Raw genomic sequence first — 20,082 nt, 5'->3', positions numbered from 1 at the left:
TAGAAATTTAATTAAAATAATTTGTAAAATAAGAGAAATTATGTAAAGGCAGTTTTCGTCAATAGAAAATAAAATAAACAATTAAATACTATAAACTATATAAAGGCAGTTTTCTCCAATGTAAAAATACTTAAATAATAGAACGCTTCCCGTAACATGAAAGAATTAGCTTCATTAAGATCCAATTTACTCGAAAAGATTTGCCATAGTTCATCACCTATGTTAATTTGATTGTAAACAATTGTCAATCAATTTAAACTTTTGGTGTAGATGTGTTTTAGTAATTCTCAATATAATTATGAATAGTTATATAGTCCTTTTCGCTGGATGTCTTAGGTATGTGCTCTCCAATGCATTCTTTATATAAATTATTTGATCTTGCTACTTGTTGTTCACGCAATGAATTTTATATCATCAACTTATATTCTGTTTTAACATATTTTATATCTTGCAATTTTCTACTGGCGCATATTCTGTCTACAATAATAATTCTAAATATTTATCGTCCTTGCAATGGTTTATACGTAAGTGTCTCTAATAGTGTTGTCTATCTATAAAGATACTTAGCAATAAAGTTGCATATTAAATGTGTTGTCATTGCCAGCATGTTCATCTGCATATGAGTTAAAAGAAGATAAGAAAGTAAGCTGCAGTGCACACAAACTGCATCAACAGCTTCGACGGCACATCAATCAGTTGTGTCAATCAAACTAGCTTTGCACTACTCACACACTAATCACTATATCACACTGTAGCGAGGCAGCACTGAAGGACATTAAGCTGGATGTGATGCGCTACAGTGTCAGCTATAATTGAATGTCCCTGTCGTGTGGACGAATAAATATTTGCCATTAATAAAACATTTGCCACATTTTTTTTTGTGCATTTCAGCAGCAGCAACAGCAGCTACACCAAAGTTGGACATCAATCAAGTCGCTGCAGCGGACGCGAATGTTGGCCGTCTAGCTGATTGCAGAAGCAGCAGCAGCAGCAACAGCTGGAGTGTTTCGCCCCCAACCAACCAACCAGGCATTACACACATCCCATACCCGATTCCAGCCAAATGTATGCCGGTCGTGCCACGCAATTCGCCAAGACTATCAGCAGCATGGCATGCAGCATACAGAAGCAGCCCTCGCAGCCAGCGCCAACAACAGCAGCCACTGCAGCAGCTGCAGCATCATCAATGGCCATGACGGCATCCAGCGTTAGTGGCATTGGTGGCTCCAGTGGAGCTGGCACTGTGCCCTCCACACCCAAGGCATCGAAGGCAGCCCAACCACGTGGCTCGTTGCCCACAGATGTGCATCAGCCTCCGCTGGAATTCCAATGGCCACCGCCATTGCCCGTGTCCAGTCACACCAGCAACTTGCGATTGAACATGATGAACCAGGATCCCAAGGATCTGCATACGGCGCGGGCCATCATCGAAGAGCTGCGCTCCAAGGTTCGCTTCCAAACGGAGCACATCATGAAGTGGCGCAAGGCTTACGCAATGCAGGTATGTTAATTTGAGAAAGAAATTTGAATTTCGAAAATTGTTTCATTTCGTTTGTGAAAAATTTAGCACTTCATGTATAAATAGATTATAATTTATAATAAATGTATACACATAAATAACTACTGCAATAATATATGTGCATTTTTTCACTTATTTATTAGTCTTACTTGTTGCAATTCCTTTTGAAAAAAGAAGATCCAGAGTTCATATTAAGTGAAAAATAATTAAGTATTTTTTGCTGCACCTTATCATTAGGCATATCAAAGTAATAATGATTCAATGAAAAGGTTCATTCAACGATTAATAATAACATATGTAATTATTATTGTAGGATGTTATTACTCTTACCTGACTGTATGATCTCTTTAAAGTTGTAAAATTTCCTAACGCCACAAAAATAAATATGTTAGATAAGTTAATTCAAAATAAATTGATAAAATTGTTTGATAGGCAATACATATGTATTGTTAATTAATGTATTGTAAGGTATTGTGAATGGTAATAACAAAATTTTTCAAAGAGAGCAAAACAGTTGGTGAAACATTTGCAGAAATTCTTATAATTTCGAGGTTAGCTTAAACCTTATTATGACGATATATAAAGATTAATAAAATATTTCTCTATTTCCCCCTTCTCAGGTACAACAACACTATCGCTATCAGAAGGAAAAGTCAGACCAGATGAACTCACTAACCTCACAGTTGCTTTTACTGGAGTCGCGATTGAAAAGGAAACAAAAGCAAATCGCCAGTCTGCTGAGCCACCGAGAGGTCACCATACAGCGTCAGCAGAAGATCATTGACACGCTCTCCACCCGCCTGGTGGATCATGGCCTCGAGAGCATTGAGGCGAGCTATGCCAACGAACTGGACTCGCTGAACGATTCGGATTCGGCAGTGGTGCTGGAGGACATCGACTCGGACAGCAACATGACGCTGGGCACGCGACGCAAGAGCAGCGGCGGATTGGGAGGCGTACTGGGGAGCGATGGCATCACCATAGTGCGTTCGATATCGGATGCCATTGAGACGAACCTGAATAAATACGGCGCCGCTCGGCGGAACAATTGCTTCTTGCGACGCCCGGACATACTGGAGACTGTCTACTCGGTGGAAGAGGATCCAGAGCCCACCTCTGATGTGGCCGAGAAGCGGGACAAGTTCAAAAATCGCTCTGACAAGGCGCTCAGCTCCAGCTCCACTGAGGGACAAATTGATGCAGCAACTCCAGGTTCGGGTGCGTCCACAACACCGGAGAAAGCCAAAGAAGCGTCTATTGGCGCCGCAATGCCGGTGCCACGTCGCCAGCTGGGTGGATTGAAGCGCTCGCCCAGCCACGATTCACCCTGCACCACACTGAGCGTCAAGGTGCCGCAGTTGCAGCCGTCGCCATCTGCAGGCGCTGAGCAACAGCAGCTCAATGGAAAGTCGCAGGTTATCACCTACAATCGTGTAATGTCCAACCATCGATCGGTGACCAAGCCCAAGGATGTCAAGTACAAGCGCATCAACAAGGCGAAGTCCAAGAGTCTCGAGGAGCTGCGTGGTCGCCTCAAGAACCTCGTGGAGCGACCCGGTCTCGATGCTGGCTACACTGCGGGCATGATGCCCCAGACGGCGCAGTCGTATGCGTGACAATCGGAGGCAATGCAGCAGCTGGCAGATGTATCGCCGCCACTGCCAGCTGCAGCAGCATCGACATCGCAGTCGAAGGCGACGCTTTCCGCCGGACATACGCCGGATCAGACGACACCGCAGCGGCATAGTTTTCCCAAGCGATCGCTCACCTTGCCACGGATCCTTGTGCCGCAGTCGGCGAACGGTGCAGCTGGCAGCGGCAGCGGCAGCGGCAGCAGCAGTGGGCGTGGCGGTTTCTAGCAATTAAAGAAATTTTTCATACGCAATTGTGATAAAAAATAAAACAAGTTCTCTATCCCTATCTCTAACTCTAATGTGCTCTCATTCTCACTCTCGCTGTTTTCGTAGTCTCTTTTGTAACATTTGTTTCCTGTGCTCGGCATTTAATTTAATCTAATTTAATTTTAGTTAAGTTTAATTTAGTTTGTGTCAATAAACGAAACTGCATTTTGACTTTAACAATTAATATGATTTCACTAATAAATACGAGTAGTGCTCATTGAGTACTCATTATACAAACACACAAAACAATTTTCTTTTCTCGTGAATTCAATTATTTTAATTTCCTTGCAAAAAGCGTATGAAAAATTTCGCAAGACCAGACAAATTTAAATATTTGAAAACTGTTCCCAGTTTCCTACTCGAATTAATTTTACAAATAAAATAAAGCATACTTTTAGGCTGAAATAAACATCACGTGAGATCATCCTAAAAGTATGCTTTGAAGTTATTCAAATAGGTAATTCGGAATAAGTCCAATAGCAACTACAAATCGAAAGGGCCTGTGACACATTTGCGATTTGAGGACAATATACCAATAAGTATCGATTGAAGGTGGGTGATTACAAATACATATAAGATAAATTTATAAATTGAAGTGCATACACATATAAAATAAAATATATCTATTAAGGTATTTGCATGAAAGGTGTCTGGGTGAAATTAATATTAGGCTAGTAAATATACAAAACCTTTGCTTCTTTGTAAGAATTATAACTGATAATATATTTGTGTAATAAACAACTTTAAGTATTAGAAATAATATTTAAGAATTTCATTATTTTAAAATTATGACAAAATCCAAAAAACAATTTATTAAATTTTCTAAAATTTACAAAATTTAATGCTTTAACGCGTTGCTATAAAATAAGCTTCTACAAAGAATTTTTATTTTGCTAAACAGTGTTAATCTTCATTTAAAAGCATATTGAATATTTAGGTAGTTCTCCAAATTATTATGTATAGTTTATATTACGATTTTTCCAAGGTGTATTAGATCTTAGGATAACCTTATATAAGTTTCAATAATATTTTCTTTTCTGATTTATATTTTATACAAAGAACAATAAATTCATAAATTGATCAGATCAGAACTATTTTCTAATCCCATTTTCGTATTTAATTACTTATCTAATCTTTGACTTTGTATTTGTTAAGATTTAAGCAAGCTAGCTATAAGCTCTACTCCATGGACTGTCTTCTAGATAACAGAATTTAAGTGCAAGAGAGCTATACAAGCAACTTAGTAAAATAAATGATATATTATATTTTCATACCTAACTTGAGCTAACTATTTTTTACAAGCTATAATAAAATAAAACGTATCTATAAATTACAATTAATAGTAGAAATTAATGAACTAGATTTAAGTTTATGTAAGTTGAGAGTTTATTTTCGTTGAAATTTTGAGAGTTATTTTTGAAACTGTTATAAACTTGGGAGCCTTGTGTTCCAAAAAGTTGAAACGTCATGTGTACCTTGAAACGATTACAAATATATAGTTGAGCTATGTATGTGTTAAGTGTTAATTGTAAGTGTATGTGTAACAGCCTTAAATATCTATATAACATATGTATACAAGCGACATCAATTCTCAACTAATTGAACTCAAAGTACAATGCTCCAGCAGCGTCAATATAAAACTATTTCTATAAAGAACAGTTACAAATATGCTACAGATATATCAATATCGTGTTATCCAAGTTTCATGAAAGTACCTAAACAATGTTATTAAATAAGGACTTTTAACCTACTATGTACCTACGTAACATATGATCAACCCACAGCAAAACAGTTTCACTTTCCCAAATCTAATAAATATTCAAGTAATCATATGAAAATATATGTATAGTATATGGAAAATCGTAAATACGTAATATTGATGTCAGTTATAAATCGATTAAGGCAATCATTTCAATTCCCTTGTCAATTCTTGCACTCGAATTCAAATGAATTTTGTCGAAACGAGTACAAATCAACATTTTGAATGTATTTGAGATACTCAAATGTAAAGCGTGTTATTCTGAATATAAAATTAGTATGTTAAATAAATCTAGAATTAAGATTTGCATAAGCTAAACAAATTAAACTTATCTAATGCCAAAGAAAGAAATATGTATTCTCAAGTCTAATCGTGCATTTCAATCTTGTGTTTCATATAAAAATAAAACAAATATTAAAACCTTTCCATTGAAAAATACGATTGTATATAAAAAAAAAGTATTTGTTCAAACAATTCTCCACTTCTGTGCTAACTGTAATAACTAATAACTAATATGATATAATAGTAACGTAGAGTAATTAAAATTACCGATCGGTAGTTATTGTATCGATAAGTACTATTAGTTCTTATATAAATATCTAAATTTAATGTATATATATAAAAAATATTAATTAACGTCTACTTATATGTATGTACTGTGTGTAATATAGGGCAATCCTTTTCTAGTTAGCTTAATCAACTTATGAACAGTTTATTATCAATTTGAAAAACTTGAAATTTTGCTCATTTCTAAAATTTATCGTAATGTAAAAAATATATATACATATATTTAATTTCTGGCTTTGCTGAAGTGCTTAATAAAAGCTAAACTTAACTTAAACACTAAGCGAATTTGTTGTCATTCATTATCAGTTCAAATTTTGCGTTTCTATAAATTGAATCTCAATTTGAAACAGTTTCTCTCTGACTGTTAAACAGAACGGCAGCATGTTATTCCTCAGTCGTGTCTCTATTTCACTCTGCTAATCAGCTGGGGGCTTATCTCTGTGGTAAACCAATTCAAGTTCAATTTAATGCATTATTTTAAATACATCTCTATTTTCAGAGTCTAAGCGAAGTTAGTCTCAATGCAAATACAACTGTGCAGAAGATTGAGGGACTCTACAATGAGGTGTTGAAGTCCAGCATAAACAATTCTCGAGCTGCTTTGCCTCATCTAAATGATAGCAATGCCATCGATAATCAATTCTTTACTGAACTTGACAAGCGTGAGGGCCAAGAAGATTACTATAGCACCGCCTACTTTATATTTGCTCTGATCCACAGCTCTTTGTTTAATCAGCCAACAGAGGACAAACTATTGGTTGCTATACTTCCAGCTGAGAAAGTTTCTATTCGCGATTTCTTTACAAAGATCAGAATAGATTTGCTTAACTATTTTGCAGCGACTCAGAAAAATCACTTGGAACTAATGCAAAATGTTACTCGCTGGCAGAACGAATCTGCAGATAGTATTGTCATCTCTTTTCTGGAATTCCCTGAAACTCTGAAAAGCCAAGTTCCTGAATTAAGTCTTATGGATTACACAAAGCAGGGCAAGAGTATTGTTGAGGGACTGGCCCATCAATTACGGTTATCTACAAATTAATAATACGATTGGAAAATCTATTTGCAATTGTTAGGAAACTAAATAAGTAATCTAATAATGCTTGAGTAAACTATAATATATAATTACTGAGTAAAAAAGCAAAGGAAGTCATTTAAATTAATTTTTTTATAGATTTTAACAAATTTGCTTACAAGTTCGAGTTAATTTGAAAGTTGCGCATAAATAAAAACTTTTTATTATTGAAATTTTATCAAATTTTCTATTCATTTTTGATTTGATTAGTTAGGTGATTGCGTGTGGCTTTGAAATAAATTCGTAATTCGCTGAACAGATACCCTTCCTAAATATTTGTAGTGTGTAACATTTTCTTGGTTAAATAACAATTACAAAATCTGCTACTCAAAATAACACAAATATGATTAATTTTACTGCTCCACTAATTTATAAGCTTCAGCATTAATCACTTTTAACTCGGCATCGTATTGCTGCAGAACTAAACGCACTGCTCTCAGTGTTGGCATCAACAGCTGCTCTTCACTGATCTTTCCCAAGTATCTAATCTCCAGGGTATCCAGCCGGCCTCTTAACTCATTGCAACTGCGTCGCAGGGGAGCGTAAATGGCGTTGCACATGCCGCTGACTACAATGGCTGCCCAATGGGCGACACTGCTCGATGAATGCCACAAAATTAATGCCCATCTGCTCCAAGTCGTGTGTCCAGCTGTTGATATCTTCATTGAATCTCTGCTCATGTTGCTGCTGCTCTTCATCCTGTTGTCTCATTAGCTTGCGCAACTCCCATAAACTGTCTGTTCGGGGCGTGGCATTCACCAGCTAAAGTTGAGTAAATTTGCAACATTAAAAAATGTTATTAACAGAGGTTCGTGCAACATACGCCCAAAAGCAAAACAAATATGACAAATCTTTGGATACACATCTTGAGAGTTAAACGTTCTAAACACGACAAGCGGAATTTCAATACTGATTATAGAGTCTGAGCTTAGTTCAACAGATCCCACGATTAGCAGTACTTAGAACCATGATTACCAGTCTCAGACAACAACAAAGTTGGGCGCCTCGAGCTTATAAAGAGAGAATCGCATCAGCGGATGCTTCAAACAGTGTCCTAACTATCGGGAAAACGGTTGGAAAATGTGGCGTTATCTATTCGTTCTTCTAGCGCTGCAATCCGCGGTAAACAAAAATGGACAACATTATGGTATACAATTTGCTAAATTTGTACATTTAGTTTGCAGCCCCAATTTCGCACTGTGAGCAATTGAGACTTGACATACTGCAACTAACAGATGATGTGGCAAAAGAAGTGCTTTCCAAGTTTGTCAAGCTTCTGCAGCTGGTTGTCGATGATGCTGCCCAAATGGAAGTTAATGAGACTGAGCGAAATCAGTTGGAGAAGATGGTCAAATTCATAGCCATTGGAAACAGAATGGAAAACTTGCGTGTGCTGGAAATAATGGAAGAAATCGAGATGATTTTTGAGATGGAGGACGAGTCGGATGAATCGGGTGGTCTTATTGATGAACTATTGGATAAACATGGAATTGATGCCTTGGAGCAACAGCTGGATGATATATTTCAAATTTTTGTGATGCAGCTGGAAAATCACATTGAGCTCTATTTCATTAGAAATGAGCAGAATCTATCTACGAGACCTTTGGATATTTTGCTGAGCAGATTTATGAATGAAAAGGATATCGAAGCGAGGGCTCAGGTCATTATGGAGATCTGGGTTAATTTGGATTGTTAGCTGGTTAACAATGTAATTAAATATTTGTTCAGTGTTGTTTATTTATAATAAAAATAGCTTTGTTGCATTGCATGTGGTTTTATTGATCATGAAAGGTCAATTAATGCGGAATACGTTTCGTATAAGGTCACAATAGAGGGACTTATCAGCAGTGCAATTACAAATGCGATGAACGAGTATTCAACTATCTACGAGTATTATTTGTTGCATAATCGGACAATGACTATTTTCAATAGTTGTCGATGCTAAAAGTTGCGACTTGAAAAGCCGTGACCAAGGCGAGAGTCGTAAACATTCCGCTCCACTTGGGGCGGACCATTGCCATCTGAGGAATAGCTATAAGACTCGGAGCGATAGAAATTGCTGGATGAACTTGGACCGAAAGGATCTGGACTTATGTAGCCCGATCCTATTAGGGGAATCTAAAAAACAGAGAAGAAACATAATTAGATAAAGGCTTTTAATCGAATGATGTGAAATTATTTTACCGTTTGCCCCAAATTTGATCCTGAAGGGCCATATTCAAATCCAGAAGATCCAAACTGCGAACCTGAAGAGCCATACTGCGAACCTGAAGGGCCAAACTGCGAACCTGAAGTGTGAAACTGTGGCCCATTGAAACGAGAATTTCCAAAGCGCGGTGAACTTCGGTCGATGTTCGTGCCAAAAGAAGACTTTAAAATAATGAAAAGGTTAGTTATATATATTAGATATTTGAGGGACTAATCAAATACCATGGGAGGCCTCGGGCGATTTGCATTTGCTATGGAATTATAGAATCTGCGTCTGTTTGCCTCGAATTGATCATAATCGTCTTCTTCTGAGTTCTGTATCTGTACTCTACGATTTTGAATCGGAGGAATTGTCACTACATGCGCCTCTCCTGTTGTGTGCTAAGCCAGGGAATTAGTTAACATTGAATACCGACTAACACTTAAATGTGCTTACTTCGGAAAGACTAAGATCTTGGTAATCATCCGATAACGAAGCATTCTGATTTCCCTGCGAAGCCTGGTTAAGCGGCTTGAACATATTCGATGGTATGTCACGAGTATCGGCACGTTTAAAGCGTGTCTGTGGTGAAAATAAAATAGATTACAATCTGATTGAAGGCTTTAAAGTATAATATTAGTGTAGTTTACCTTCTTGACTGCAGCACTGTGAACAGTCTTAGGGAGAAGAAATTGGAATTAAGAGAGGTTGTATATAAATATATATATATACATATATATAAACTATGGGGGCTTCAAATGGCAGCGAAAAAATGGTTGAATAAATCAACTGCATTAAGAATGTTTGTTAAATTCTTTCTTAAGTGAAGAATATACGTCACTAGATGTAACTGGGATGCCATTAAACGAGACACCGGATCAATCCACTCACCCCAATTCCAATGATCAGGCAGCACAGTAGGGCGGTAACTTGAGGCGACATTGCGACTCGACGTGTCGATTAGTTGAAAGCTTCCAGCACTATGACGAGCCCAAGTGGCATGCTGAGTCTCTTAACACGACTATGATGTAGATAGTCTAACACGTTTGACTGGAAAATTTGCGCAAGGTGAGAGAATCGATGCTCGGGGTTATCATTTGCCAATAGTTAGCGGGAAATGCCGTAGAAAGCACGATTTGCAAATCAATAAAGTGTAAACATTTCATACGAATACATAATATAATATAAAGTACTTATTTATTTACATGACTCAGTTGTAATACACAGAGAGTATTATGAGAGCAGTAGGCACCTTTAGCCATAGAACACGGTGTAATCACGAGATGGGCTGGGGTAGGGATATCTGGGACTTGGAGGATGACGCGGTGGCAGCGTTGGAGTCTCATTCTGCCCTTCAAAATGTCCTCCATAATTGCCTCCATAGACTGGCCCCAATCGAGGCAAGTGTGGTGAGTAGATCGCTGGATGGAAGAGGCGAGGGTCGTAAGACGGGTAACCAAAGCTAGGGAGACCAGCTGGTTGCTGTGGCTTCTCATCAGAGTTGATCTGCTCATCCGACTTGGTTGTCTCAGCGCTCTTTTCAGTGCTCTTATCACCGATCTTCTCAGTGCTCTTCTCAACACCCTTTCCATCAGCGGCATCGGGAGTGGGGGATAGTGGTCCCCGGAAGCCAGGAAATTGCGGTTGCGGAGGGAAGACGGGTGAACCGTATGGTGAGTTAATATAGTAGGGAGGTCGTGCCACATTAAACGGAAGTCTTGGATACTGTTGCCAGTTAAAAGCCCCATCAGAGTTCAGATGCTCATCTGACTTTTCGTTCTCAGAGCTCTTCTCAGTACTCTTATCAGAGGTCTTCTCAGCGCTCTTTTCATCGGAACTGGCAGCTGTATCAGGAGTGGGGTACAGTGGTCCACCGAAGCCAGGAAACTGTGACTGCTGAGGGAAGACTGGTGAACCAAATGGTGAGTTAATAAGGTATGGCGATCGTGCCCCGTTATAGGGAAGTCTTGGATATTGTTGCCAGCCAAAGGCATCTGGATAAGGCTGAACATATGGGTGGGGAGGATTCTCATGTGGGTTTGGCGGCTTTGTTGCTGCTGTTGTTGGTACTGTAGTGAATTCCGTTGGCGGAATTGTCGTCTCTGGTTGAGCAACAGCAATTTGACCCTCGTCCAGCTGCTGCAGGCTTGAATCGGGAATAGCGGTAGCCTGAGCCTCTGGTTGAATTGTAGCCTCTGTTGGAGCTGCTGTTGTCGTCTCGTCCAATGGTATCTCTGTATGCGCATAAGTTGGTTGCATAAAGCAGCTGATTGCCAGCAACTATGTGAAGAGAAACAGAGATGAGTGGCATGTTAGGCTTACAAGAATTATTAACTTACCTGGCCGAGTAGCAATAATTTGGTATTCATTTCGACTCGATCTCAGACTAGCTGCTGCGATAACCTAAAGCGAACTGTGGGCCAACTTTGAGCAGCCGGTTTGCTTTTATAGACTAACTACTGACTGCGCTGCCCACAAGGGTGATTATGATGTAAACCCACAATTAATATAGTATATTCAATATTTAATCGATGTTCGTAGGAAAACCCGTTCAAGTGCAATGTGTCAGTTTGTGCGTCGCAAATTTTTTTTGAACTTCTGGGAATTGCACTCGGAAGAAAACTGTATCAAATTGAGAGATCGTTTAATGAGCATTGGCTTTGCTCATAAAAAAAATCAATTAATTTTAGTTAGAATTCAAACACAACTTTTGCTATAAAAGGGCGAGCAATTGCTTTGTTGAAAGGGCAAACTTTAGAAACAGTTGACATGCCAAAGGTCCAATTGGTAAGTGATCATTAGTGGGCACCTTCATTGACCGGATATTCCTCAAGTTTAAGTTCATGATGGTCCGACCAAGAAACTTTTCTCTACTCTACTCTTTATTGCCTATTACAGCTTATGACATTGCTGCTGTTGGCATTTACAAATGCCGATGTGAGTGATCCTCAAGACTCAAACACACCACTCCTAGAACCGCAAACATATGCACCAGATCCAAGTGAAGAAACAACAAAGAGCTCAACTGCAGTATCATCATCATCGGAGCCAGCAGATACGGCAGCTACAACAGTTGCAGCAGGAGATGAAGAACCGAAACAAGATGCAGATGCAACCCCAAATCAAGATAATAATCAAGATGTAGATGGAACACCAGATGCAGATATAAAGCCAGATTCGGATACGAAACCCGATGTAGATGGAACACCCGATGCAGATAAAAAGCCAGATACGGATACAAAACCCGATGCCGATTCAGATGTGGATGCAGAGGATCCAGCAGAGGAAGGAATCGCTTTGGGCAATGCAACAGCAACAACCATTGAGCAGCTGGAAAGCTCCACAACAACTCCAATTGAAGACACTCACCACGAACACCACCAACATACCATAGGACATGTCCACGCTCACGATGGCTTCCATGATATAAAGCGGGAGAAATTGTGGGCACATTGGAACGATGCGTTCACCACAACCGTTGGCATAGAACCCGATAATAGTACCATGCAATAAAGACACCCTGTAAATGAGTGGCAAGAGCGTGCACTTGTTGATTGGACGCTGTGGGGCCAAAACAAATGCAATTAGTGCCCCAGTGTGCTTGGGGGCCATCAGATGATTATACTCATAGTTCTCGCATGATGCTGTCGATGTGAAGATGCTATTTGATTGCACATGTTGGGTGAGCGCAGGTGTTAAAACGGAAAGTACCAAATGGAAATAATGCTGATGAGTATGCTTTCCTCTTCTAATTGCAGTTGCTTCTGCTGCCGCTGCTGGGGCAGCTGTGTGTTTGCCTGGGCAACCGTCATCTAAAGCCAAAGCATAAACATCATGTTATTATTGCCCACGATGGATTCCATAACATTCACCACGAGCCAAAGTATAGGCACTGGAAGGCTAGGCAGGAACAGCATGCCAAGCACCATAATCTAATATCGCAGACAATAATAAACAATTGACAAGGTTCCAAGCGCATCGCATGCGATCTCCATGCTCCAATATGCGCCAAGCAATTGAAATACAATGAGAGTTAATGGGCAACAAAACCTTCCCAGCAATCTCGTTGTGCATTTTAAATATAAACTTTGCAAATTAATTAATTCATTTGTTGAACAATATATTCATATTCTTGAAGAGCATATACTAGATGTACTCTAGGTCAGAGTTTTGAAATATTTTCATTTGTAAGCTCAGTTTGATATAGATAATTCCCATCTTTTATACTAAGGAGTTGCAATTAACTGGCATATCTAATTATCTTGGATGTGAAATTAAAAGAAGATATTCACTTTATAATTTACAAATTTTGTACTAAACTTTTTTCATTAACCATATCACGCAGCGTATAATCAAATCAACTGTTTCAAATGGATTAAGAAAACATCTTTATAATAATATGAAAACAATCTCAAAAAAATACTTTGCTATGATTCATATTAGTCTTAAATATGATGTCGATTTATTGGATGTTTGCCCTGCTGATCTGTGGACTAAGCAGTCCTATTCTTGCTAGGAAAAATCCAAATCAACACCACGAACCTAACGATCGCCCCAGACATATGCGACCCCATAATTTACACAGGAAACCCTACGAAGGATATCCGACTGAGAACATGTAAAAAAATTCGCAGATAAACAAATAAAATCTAATAAAAAATATACGAAAGTTTGTTAAATGTTGCCCTAAAGTCTGCTGGGCATAAAAGACTAGCCCTTAACAGCTACAAATTCTAATAGTTGCATTTACTTCACTTCTATTTAGTTTAAAATTGTACCACTTACGTTGACTTGTCTGTTAGCTGCGGTTCGAATTAGTCAATATAAATGAATATACCGAGACTAATTTAGTAGCCGTTAGCTGATGTTGACGTATAGAAATTAGCGAAAATAATGCCGGAAAGCTTATGAATTTAAAAGTTACCCAACATCAATTTCAAGTTACAGTGATTTTAAAAGGGTTCGTGCTACTGCTAGTAAGGTAAGTATGTATGTAAAACACTACACATTTTTTTAGTTAATGATGAATGAAAATTATAAGTTATATCAAGATAAAATCAAGTTTTCTTGGGAAGTATTTCAATGTTACTTTAAAACGCTATGCACAGTCAACTAAAATTGCCTCTATCTACGAATACGTAAATTTTTTTTGTAATGTTAATTAATGAATATAATTATATTTATCATTGCTAGTTATACCTTATGATGCTCCAAGTTCCAGATACCAAGACCAAATAACACAAACAACAGCTAGAACGTTTAGTTTGGCAGCGGCCATAACTTTAATTTCAACTAGAATTGTTGCTTGGGTATCGCCACTTAAACATAGACGTCTCCTAACTTTTTACTTAATTACTGTTCACACACATGGCGAGAACGCCGACTTTGGAATTGGAGTCGTTTAGTTCTTCCATTTGTTGTTCTCGTAATCCCACTTGGAGGTCAAACCGGTGACTGGATTGATTTCCAGGTCGATGATACGCTTCAGCTGTGCCTTCTGGTGCTCCTCATCGAAGGTAATTGGCAGCTCGTCGTAGACTGCAATGTACAAGTGATTAGGATGTGTGGTAATTGTAATATATATAACGATGCTTACCGAACAGGTTCATCAGGACGGCAATCCAGATGGCAGCGGCGGTGAAGAGCAGGCCAACGCCCAAGTGCAATTTCCACTCGCCAGTGCCGGCTTGCACCTCGGCAATGGTCTGGCAGAAGCTGGCGCGGTACAGAGCCTTGATCTCCTGTGGGCTCAGCTTCTTCCAGTCACCCTGCTCCTTGGTGCGCAGAGCGTTGATCTCGTTGTTGGGCTCACGGAAGCGGACAGCGGGCATGGGGTAATCGGCACGATCAGCATAGCAAGCTGTACCGTTCCAGCCGAAACCGACAACTTCACGTTTGCCAATCTTGTCCAAAGTGTGGATAGAGGCAACGCTGCCGACCTGAGCGTTGTGTGGCATAGCGGCCAACTGGCGACGCAGTGCGTTGTTGATTAGTCTGAGTGCCATAGTTCCAGAGCTGCAACGATAAATGGTAAAATGTAAAGTTGCGATAACTATGTGGACATCGTTGTTAGGGATAGCGAAAAAGGCGCAAGGGGCACAAGTGACGCATATAAGGTTATGTAACACCTGATTAGCCTACGTGCACGACAAAGTCACCAGTTAATAATCATGCGACTACACTCTGGCATTACATATAGTTAGTTATTTATTATTGATTTAATCTGTCCGCCCCCAGCGCATAATTTTCCTATTTTTCATAGCTTTCGTGCGATTTGTGCCGCGAGTGTTGGTTGTGTAATCGACAATTTTCTATTGACTTTTCAGTCGCTCTTCACGCTCACAGGGCGACTGTATTGAAGGCCAGTTTGCAATAATTATTAACTTTGTAGCGAGTTTATGCAATATTTTAGCGAAAATGTAGCATTAACCTTTAATTTAAGCACTATAACACAAATTACCAATTCTGATGTCGGCCACGGATTGTTCTCCTAGAGTTGTATCGAATCGTTGGGAACAAGTTCGATTGAACGGTTCACTTAGCTGTACGAACCAGTAGTCGTTCATTTAGTTCATTTAGGAAACATATGTTTTTCTGGTTCATTAGTAAAATGCAAGATAATTCATGTTTTTGTTGTATATTATAATTATAAATTGTACCTCAATTATATTTGATTTTATTTGTACTAAAAATAGAATAGACAATATTCCATTATTCCCAGGCGTGCATTTAAATTATCGATGGTATTCATCGCTTCCCACGCAACGCGAAGCTAGTCGATACATCGATTATAATCAAATAAAGCAACTTATCGTTAATCTAGTTGTAATTTAAAAAATATAGACGTTTGATTTGAACACCTGGTGTTCTGACTTGAACTTTCCTTACGATCCTAGTAATAGATGGGCGCTGACACAATGATAGGATGTGTCAGAGATAAATCACTTATATTTTTTTTTTCCGTATTACCATAAATGTACCGGGAACACAAATACAATGCAATGTACTGACCAATTAAAAAAGATTCTTGAAGCTGTGTAGCAATCTTAATTGAATTATGTGTACATAAATGTTTGGTGTAGTTGGGTAGAACCGTGTTTAATTTTATTAGTTTAATAATCGTGCTTATTATGAAATATGTATTGTATATTCTGTTAATTGAAATTATTTTTAACAAAAATGTTACTAATATTGCCGAAGCTCCTTAAGAAATGTAAAGAAATTACGAACTCTTAACTTCTTTTGATTGACGAAATTATTGAAGGCATTCATCAACGGAGTGTTGCCTTGCTTGGTTTCCTGGCTGAGTTCGGTCATCTTTAGAATTGCAATATCCTTGTAGCTGCTTAGACGATCGCGATCCTCACGCTCAATCTTTGATTTGATGCTACTAAAACCACCCTTAGTGTAGTAGTTAAGTCCTCCATTATCATCTTTGTATGTGTTTCCATCCTTTAAGTCCAGCATTTTCGGGAAATCCACACTGAACTTGGCGAAGTCTTCGAAAGTAACTCGTGTTAACACCGGACGCCATTCGGCAATGAATGCTCTCATGCTGTCGATAACTGATGGAGGAGCAACCTGAGAATCTATTATCAATTGAGCCACTACAAGCCTGTTGCTCAATTCGGAGTCCAATGTTGTTCGTCGAAGATTTTCACCAAGCGCCTTCAATTCCTTCAAAGCAACTTCATCTTTTGTTGGCAGTGTTTGTGCACTCACAAATACCTGTCAAAACGTTTACATTATTATGGTTGACCTTCTTCTACCAAGAATTATGTATTACACATACCAGGAATACAAAACTAAGAAACAGTGAGCAACGCATGTTGAAATGAACTGATGAATCAAAAGAAGGGATCTGAACTTTTATATGTTTCAACAGCCAGTAAACAAAGCATAGTAATAATGTAGTAAATAAATACTATAATTACATTGCGTTTTTAATAACTCAATAATCTTCTGAGCTCTTTCATTAAGATTATTAGTACGATGAACCATGATAAGAATGAAGTGGAAAGCGTATTGAGAATGTAAACTCATGAATGTATTAAGAAATACAATGACTTGGGTCAACTTCCCAGTTCTAATTGAATGAATGAATTGTACAGAAAAGGCATTTGACACTAAAATTAAGTGTTGGCACATTTACAAGCCAGTTTGAGTAATTTTGTCAAAACCACTCAGAAGTCCAGCAATATATATTTTCTTTGCTCTTAAAAGTATGCAATGAATTTCGATTCAATTAAATTAATGTGTTTAGTTTTCATGGTTTCCGCCAGATGGCTCTAGCCAGCTCAAAGTGGTCCAAAAATTTGCTTAGCTATTTATAAAATATTAAAAGACATCGTTATATATTATATATATTATTTTATTTTGATTTGATTTCATATCTCATAAATGTACACATTTAAATTAGACAGAGACAGGACATATATGTAATTTTATATATTGTATAATAATATATATTTTAGCAGTTAGTTGTTGTTCATTCGCTTTATGGTTAGGAATTCTTGTGCTTGTGTTAATTTAATTTAACTATGTATTTTTGTTATGGATCTTTTAATATTTGGGATTTGGGATTTACGTATATTTTTTTTCGCATATAGTACTTATTGTATTTATGCTGCTGTTGCTATTGCTGTGGTAAGCGCTGTATGGCATAATAATAATTTTTGTTTAAATAGTTTTTTGTTTTGTTTTATAAATATGCAATATGTTTGTAACAATATTTAATGATAATTATGCAAATAATTAAACTAAAGTGAAAGCTTTTTCCTTTAAATGTACATCTTGTAAATTGGTAGTAGCAAAAACTTAATGCTACCTTTACAATAAATTTTATTTTTCTTTTCTTCATCTCATTTATTTTTTTTTTGTTTTTCATTTTTAGATATTTTGTAGGTTTCCCTTGGGTTATGGTATAAAAATGTGATACCGTCGTACAATTTGTTACTTAAATATAATTAGGGGGACTTTTTGGTTTTTATATACAAAAAAGAGTGTTTTTCATTTAGCAAAATTGTTTAACATTTAATGTTCGACTCTCTTTCACTTTCTCAGTATCATTTAAATCTATATAAATTTCTTTTGGGTCGTGTTGAACTCACGCAAATGGTCACCAGGTTATTTGTGGGCATGAATACAGTGAATAGAATGAATGGTTCAATGAATTTTCCATTTTTGTGTGGTTTTATTGGTTTTTTTTGGTGTTTTGGGCAATTTGCATTTTTAACAAGTGCGCTAAAAAGTGCAATCTAAATATGTCGGATGTGGGTGAGTGTAAGAGGATGATAGATTGATGGATTGATAGATTAATAGATCGATAGATTGATAGATTGGTGCAAATGTGAATTTCTTGTGACTGCTTTTGAACTTGGTACGCGAAAGTAGTGCAAGAAATTACATTTGGGTGCTTGAACATCAAGTGGTGTGTGTTACAGGGAGTTTTTATATATGTGTGTGTGTTAGTGTGTGTGTGTGTGTGTGTGTGTTAGGGGCAGTTTCCATAAGCGTTCAGTTGCAACGCATTAATTTGGCATGTAAGAAGTTGTTGCATGTGTCTTCAGACAACACTTTATTCAGCGCCCGCTGAACTATCGGGAGTCACATTGGAATCCAAGCTGGCGCAGTCGGATTCGGGATCCTGATTCTCCGAGTAGTTGGCAGCTTCCTGCAGACGCATCAACATGTTTAGCTGTAATAGGAATGAGTAAAGTAAGTAAATGAAGAACTCAGATATTAAAGTATTTACACCTACCAATGGATCCTGTTGCTCGCCATTGCTCAGAGCCACGCCCTCGAGACCCACATCCTCAGCATTGATCTGCCGCAGCGGGGGCACCGAGTCTGGTCCATAGGGCCAGGGATACGAGTTGCGTATGAAGGCAGAGGGATCATTCCAGGCACCACCTCGTCGTCCATAGAGTTGGACACCCTCGCGCACCGCTTCAATCAAATAGGGCGACAGGTGATAGTTCCAGATGTCTGTGAACCAAACTTGCGAGTCTTTGAGGTCCAGCGGACATGAGAGGAACAGACGCGGTCCAATGGTCACATCACTTGAGCTGTGCACCTCGAGGAAGCGATTGATGTGCTGCCATACCGAAGGTAGCCAAGCCAGCACAGCAGCCAGCTCAGGTTGCGAGTGCTGCGTCTGCAGCTCCAGCTGGAAGAGACGACGACGCAAAAAGCGTCCCAGAAAGCCTTTAACAGGCTCCATGTGGTTTGCAGTCAATACCTGGTAGAGAAACAGAGATTGATTAGTAAGAAAACTGATTAGAGAGAAGCTTGTATTTACCCAGCGGAAGTTGTGATGCAGCTGCAGATTGGTCGTGTTGCAGGTGGCCTGCGACATGGTGCCAATGATGCAGGGCAACTTGGTGGCCGGACCAGCGCTGAGCAGGCAGGAGAAGACATCGCCCAGCGCGGAAGCATGATGCAAATTGTCCAGTATGATCACAGATGGCAGCTCCGAGACGCCATTAGCAATGGCCGCCTGCTCGGCAATGTGGCCCAGATATTGGCGCAGATCCTTTGAGGTCTTGTGGTCCACACTGTAAGCGAAAAAGTTGAGAATCGATTAGATTTATAATTTTAAACACATTTAAGAAATTTCAATACATAAACAATAAGTAAACTAGCTAAATTTGTACTACTAAAGTTAATCAAAAGAAATGAAATAAATTAAATAAACTAAATGTCTCATGAAAATTAAATAAAAAGTAAATAAATAAAGTAAATTTGCTTAAATATACTTAATATATAAATAAAATAATATGAAACCTGAAAAACTTAAATAGCTCTGGCAAAAAAAAAATCATGTAAAGCAAAATTGCAGTAACATTAAATATAACTTTAATAAATGACAAAAACAAAAGCTAGAGAAAATGAAGTGAAATTAGTAAAATAAATACAAGTTCGATAATTAACCAATAATTTAGAACATAAATACTAAATATAATAATGAAAAAATAGTTATATTAATGGGCGCCATTAAATAAAAGTAGTAAGGAACAAAGTGAACGGATTTTCTAATTAAATAAACAATACAAAAAAATGTACAAAAAAATG

At 38.1% G+C, this 20,082-nt stretch overlaps 10 protein-coding genes across 21 annotated transcripts in view; 5 read left to right on the top strand and 5 right to left on the bottom strand.

Annotated features, from left to right (window-relative positions):
• The window catches only part of LOC133849743 (uncharacterized), a 64,578-nt gene extending 61,443 nt beyond the window's left edge, over nucleotides 1-3,135 (top strand). Inside the window, exons 4-5 of the mRNA XM_062285862.1 lie at nucleotides 892-1,501; nucleotides 2,140-3,135. Of these exons, the coding sequence (XP_062141846.1) occupies nucleotides 1,064-1,501; nucleotides 2,140-3,135 (1,434 nt within the window). The 5' untranslated portion in view covers nucleotides 892-1,063. The remainder of the gene's footprint in view (nucleotides 1-891; nucleotides 1,502-2,139) is intronic.
• Nucleotides 3,136-6,127: 2,992 nt separating this feature from the next.
• LOC133847772 (uncharacterized) lies at nucleotides 6,128-6,957 on the top strand. Its single transcript, XM_062282998.1, has 2 exons — nucleotides 6,128-6,145; nucleotides 6,246-6,957. Exons 1-2 carry the CDS (start codon nucleotides 6,128-6,130, stop codon nucleotides 6,786-6,788), a joined length of 561 nt encoding a protein of 186 aa, XP_062138982.1. The 3' UTR covers nucleotides 6,789-6,957.
• An 855-nt stretch (nucleotides 6,958-7,812) lies between these two features.
• On the top strand, nucleotides 7,813-8,558 carry LOC133850030 (uncharacterized). The gene is made up of 2 exons (XM_062285991.1): nucleotides 7,813-7,943; nucleotides 7,999-8,558. The coding sequence occupies exons 1-2, from the start codon at nucleotides 7,902-7,904 to the stop codon at nucleotides 8,515-8,517; spliced, it is 561 nt and encodes a 186-aa protein (XP_062141975.1). The 5' UTR covers nucleotides 7,813-7,901; the 3' UTR covers nucleotides 8,518-8,558.
• Nucleotides 8,539-10,021, bottom strand: LOC133849908 (corneodesmosin). Its single transcript, XM_062285937.1, has 6 exons — nucleotides 9,901-10,021; nucleotides 9,660-9,686; nucleotides 9,466-9,591; nucleotides 9,252-9,410; nucleotides 9,006-9,191; nucleotides 8,539-8,939 (listed from the first exon to the last, which is right to left on the bottom strand). The coding sequence occupies exons 1-6, from the start codon at nucleotides 9,949-9,951 to the stop codon at nucleotides 8,763-8,765; spliced, it is 726 nt and encodes a 241-aa protein (XP_062141921.1). The 5' UTR covers nucleotides 9,952-10,021; the 3' UTR covers nucleotides 8,539-8,762.
• A 148-nt stretch (nucleotides 10,022-10,169) lies between these two features.
• Nucleotides 10,170-11,485, bottom strand: LOC133849840 (uncharacterized). The gene is made up of 2 exons (XM_062285911.1): nucleotides 11,349-11,485; nucleotides 10,170-11,289 (listed from the first exon to the last, which is right to left on the bottom strand). Exons 1-2 carry the CDS (start codon nucleotides 11,376-11,378, stop codon nucleotides 10,264-10,266), a joined length of 1,056 nt encoding a protein of 351 aa, XP_062141895.1. The 5' UTR covers nucleotides 11,379-11,485; the 3' UTR covers nucleotides 10,170-10,263.
• Nucleotides 11,486-11,688: 203 nt separating this feature from the next.
• Nucleotides 11,689-12,539, top strand: LOC133849987 (clumping factor B). Its single transcript, XM_062285972.1, has 2 exons — nucleotides 11,689-11,796; nucleotides 11,908-12,539. The coding sequence occupies exons 1-2, from the start codon at nucleotides 11,779-11,781 to the stop codon at nucleotides 12,520-12,522; spliced, it is 633 nt and encodes a 210-aa protein (XP_062141956.1). The 5' UTR covers nucleotides 11,689-11,778; the 3' UTR covers nucleotides 12,523-12,539.
• Nucleotides 12,539-13,112, top strand: LOC133850067 (uncharacterized). Its single transcript, XM_062286034.1, has 2 exons — nucleotides 12,539-12,691; nucleotides 12,768-13,112. The coding sequence occupies exons 1-2, from the start codon at nucleotides 12,668-12,670 to the stop codon at nucleotides 12,969-12,971; spliced, it is 228 nt and encodes a 75-aa protein (XP_062142018.1). The 5' UTR covers nucleotides 12,539-12,667; the 3' UTR covers nucleotides 12,972-13,112.
• A 1,148-nt stretch (nucleotides 13,113-14,260) lies between these two features.
• LOC133850040 (cytochrome c oxidase subunit 4 isoform 1, mitochondrial) lies at nucleotides 14,261-15,579 on the bottom strand. Its single transcript, XM_062286003.1, has 3 exons — nucleotides 15,470-15,579; nucleotides 14,606-15,024; nucleotides 14,261-14,547 (listed from the first exon to the last, which is right to left on the bottom strand). Exons 2-3 carry the CDS (start codon nucleotides 15,012-15,014, stop codon nucleotides 14,411-14,413), a joined length of 546 nt encoding a protein of 181 aa, XP_062141987.1. The 5' UTR covers nucleotides 15,015-15,024; nucleotides 15,470-15,579; the 3' UTR covers nucleotides 14,261-14,410.
• Nucleotides 15,580-16,067: 488 nt separating this feature from the next.
• On the bottom strand, nucleotides 16,068-16,895 carry LOC133846211 (uncharacterized). The gene is made up of 2 exons (XM_062281037.1): nucleotides 16,802-16,895; nucleotides 16,068-16,737 (listed from the first exon to the last, which is right to left on the bottom strand). The coding sequence occupies exons 1-2, from the start codon at nucleotides 16,835-16,837 to the stop codon at nucleotides 16,195-16,197; spliced, it is 579 nt and encodes a 192-aa protein (XP_062137021.1). The 5' UTR covers nucleotides 16,838-16,895; the 3' UTR covers nucleotides 16,068-16,194.
• Nucleotides 16,896-17,638: 743 nt separating this feature from the next.
• The window catches only part of LOC133846056 (protein sickie), a 210,023-nt gene continuing 207,579 nt past the window's right edge, over nucleotides 17,639-20,082 (bottom strand). For all 12 annotated transcript variants that reach the window (XM_062280807.1, XM_062280823.1, XM_062280779.1 and 9 more), the window contains 3 exons: nucleotides 19,310-19,565; nucleotides 18,770-19,249; nucleotides 17,639-18,706 (listed from right to left, as the gene is read on the bottom strand). In XM_062280807.1, coding sequence (XP_062136791.1) covers nucleotides 18,587-18,706; nucleotides 18,770-19,249; nucleotides 19,310-19,565 — 856 coding nt within the window. In that variant the 3' untranslated portion in view covers nucleotides 17,639-18,586. The remainder of the gene's footprint in view (nucleotides 18,707-18,769; nucleotides 19,250-19,309; nucleotides 19,566-20,082) is intronic.

The sequence above is a fragment of the Drosophila sulfurigaster genome, chromosome 2L (assembly GCF_023558435.1).
Source record: "Drosophila sulfurigaster albostrigata strain 15112-1811.04 chromosome 2L, ASM2355843v2, whole genome shotgun sequence".
Classification (NCBI taxonomy): domain Eukaryota; kingdom Metazoa; phylum Arthropoda; class Insecta; order Diptera; family Drosophilidae; genus Drosophila; species Drosophila sulfurigaster.
Note: the sequence above shows the minus strand (reverse complement) of the source record. Positions and strands in the feature narration are given on the sequence as shown.

Bases quoted from the DNA above. Each gene is read 5' to 3' on its own strand.
- LOC133850030 (XM_062285991.1), top strand. From the start codon at position 7,902: ATGTGGCGTTATCTATTCGTTCTTCTAGCGCTGCAATCCGCG. The intron at 7,944-7,998 runs GTAAACAAAAAT...TTGTACATTTAG, and splicing joins TTCTAGCGCTGCAATCCGCG to TTTGCAGCCCCAATTTCGCA.
- LOC133849908 (XM_062285937.1), bottom strand. From the start codon at position 9,951: ATGTCGCCTCAAGTTACCGCCCTACTGTGCTGCCTGATCATTGGAATT. The intron at 9,411-9,465 runs GTAAGCACATTT...TCCCTGGCTTAG, and splicing joins AAGATCTTAGTCTTTCCGAA to CACACAACAGGAGAGGCGCA. The intron at 8,940-9,005 runs GTAAAATAATTT...TCTGTTTTTTAG, and splicing joins GATCAAATTTGGGGCAAACG to ATTCCCCTAATAGGATCGGG.
- LOC133849840 (XM_062285911.1), bottom strand. From the start codon at position 11,378: ATGAATACCAAATTATTGCTACTCGGCCAG. The intron at 11,290-11,348 runs GTAAGTTAATAA...CTCTTCACATAG, and splicing joins AATTATTGCTACTCGGCCAG to TTGCTGGCAATCAGCTGCTT.
- LOC133850067 (XM_062286034.1), top strand. From the start codon at position 12,668: ATGCTATTTGATTGCACATGTTGG. The intron at 12,692-12,767 runs GTGAGCGCAGGT...TTCTAATTGCAG, and splicing joins TATTTGATTGCACATGTTGG to TTGCTTCTGCTGCCGCTGCT.
- LOC133850040 (XM_062286003.1), bottom strand. From the start codon at position 15,014: ATGGCACTCAGACTAATCAACAACGCACTGCGTCGCCAGTTGGCCGCT. The intron at 14,548-14,605 runs GTAAGCATCGTT...TGTACATTGCAG, and splicing joins CGTCCTGATGAACCTGTTCG to TCTACGACGAGCTGCCAATT.
- LOC133846211 (XM_062281037.1), bottom strand. From the start codon at position 16,837: ATGCGTTGCTCACTGTTTCTTAGTTTTGTATTCCTG. The intron at 16,738-16,801 runs GTATGTGTAATA...ACGTTTTGACAG, and splicing joins TTCTTAGTTTTGTATTCCTG to GTATTTGTGAGTGCACAAAC.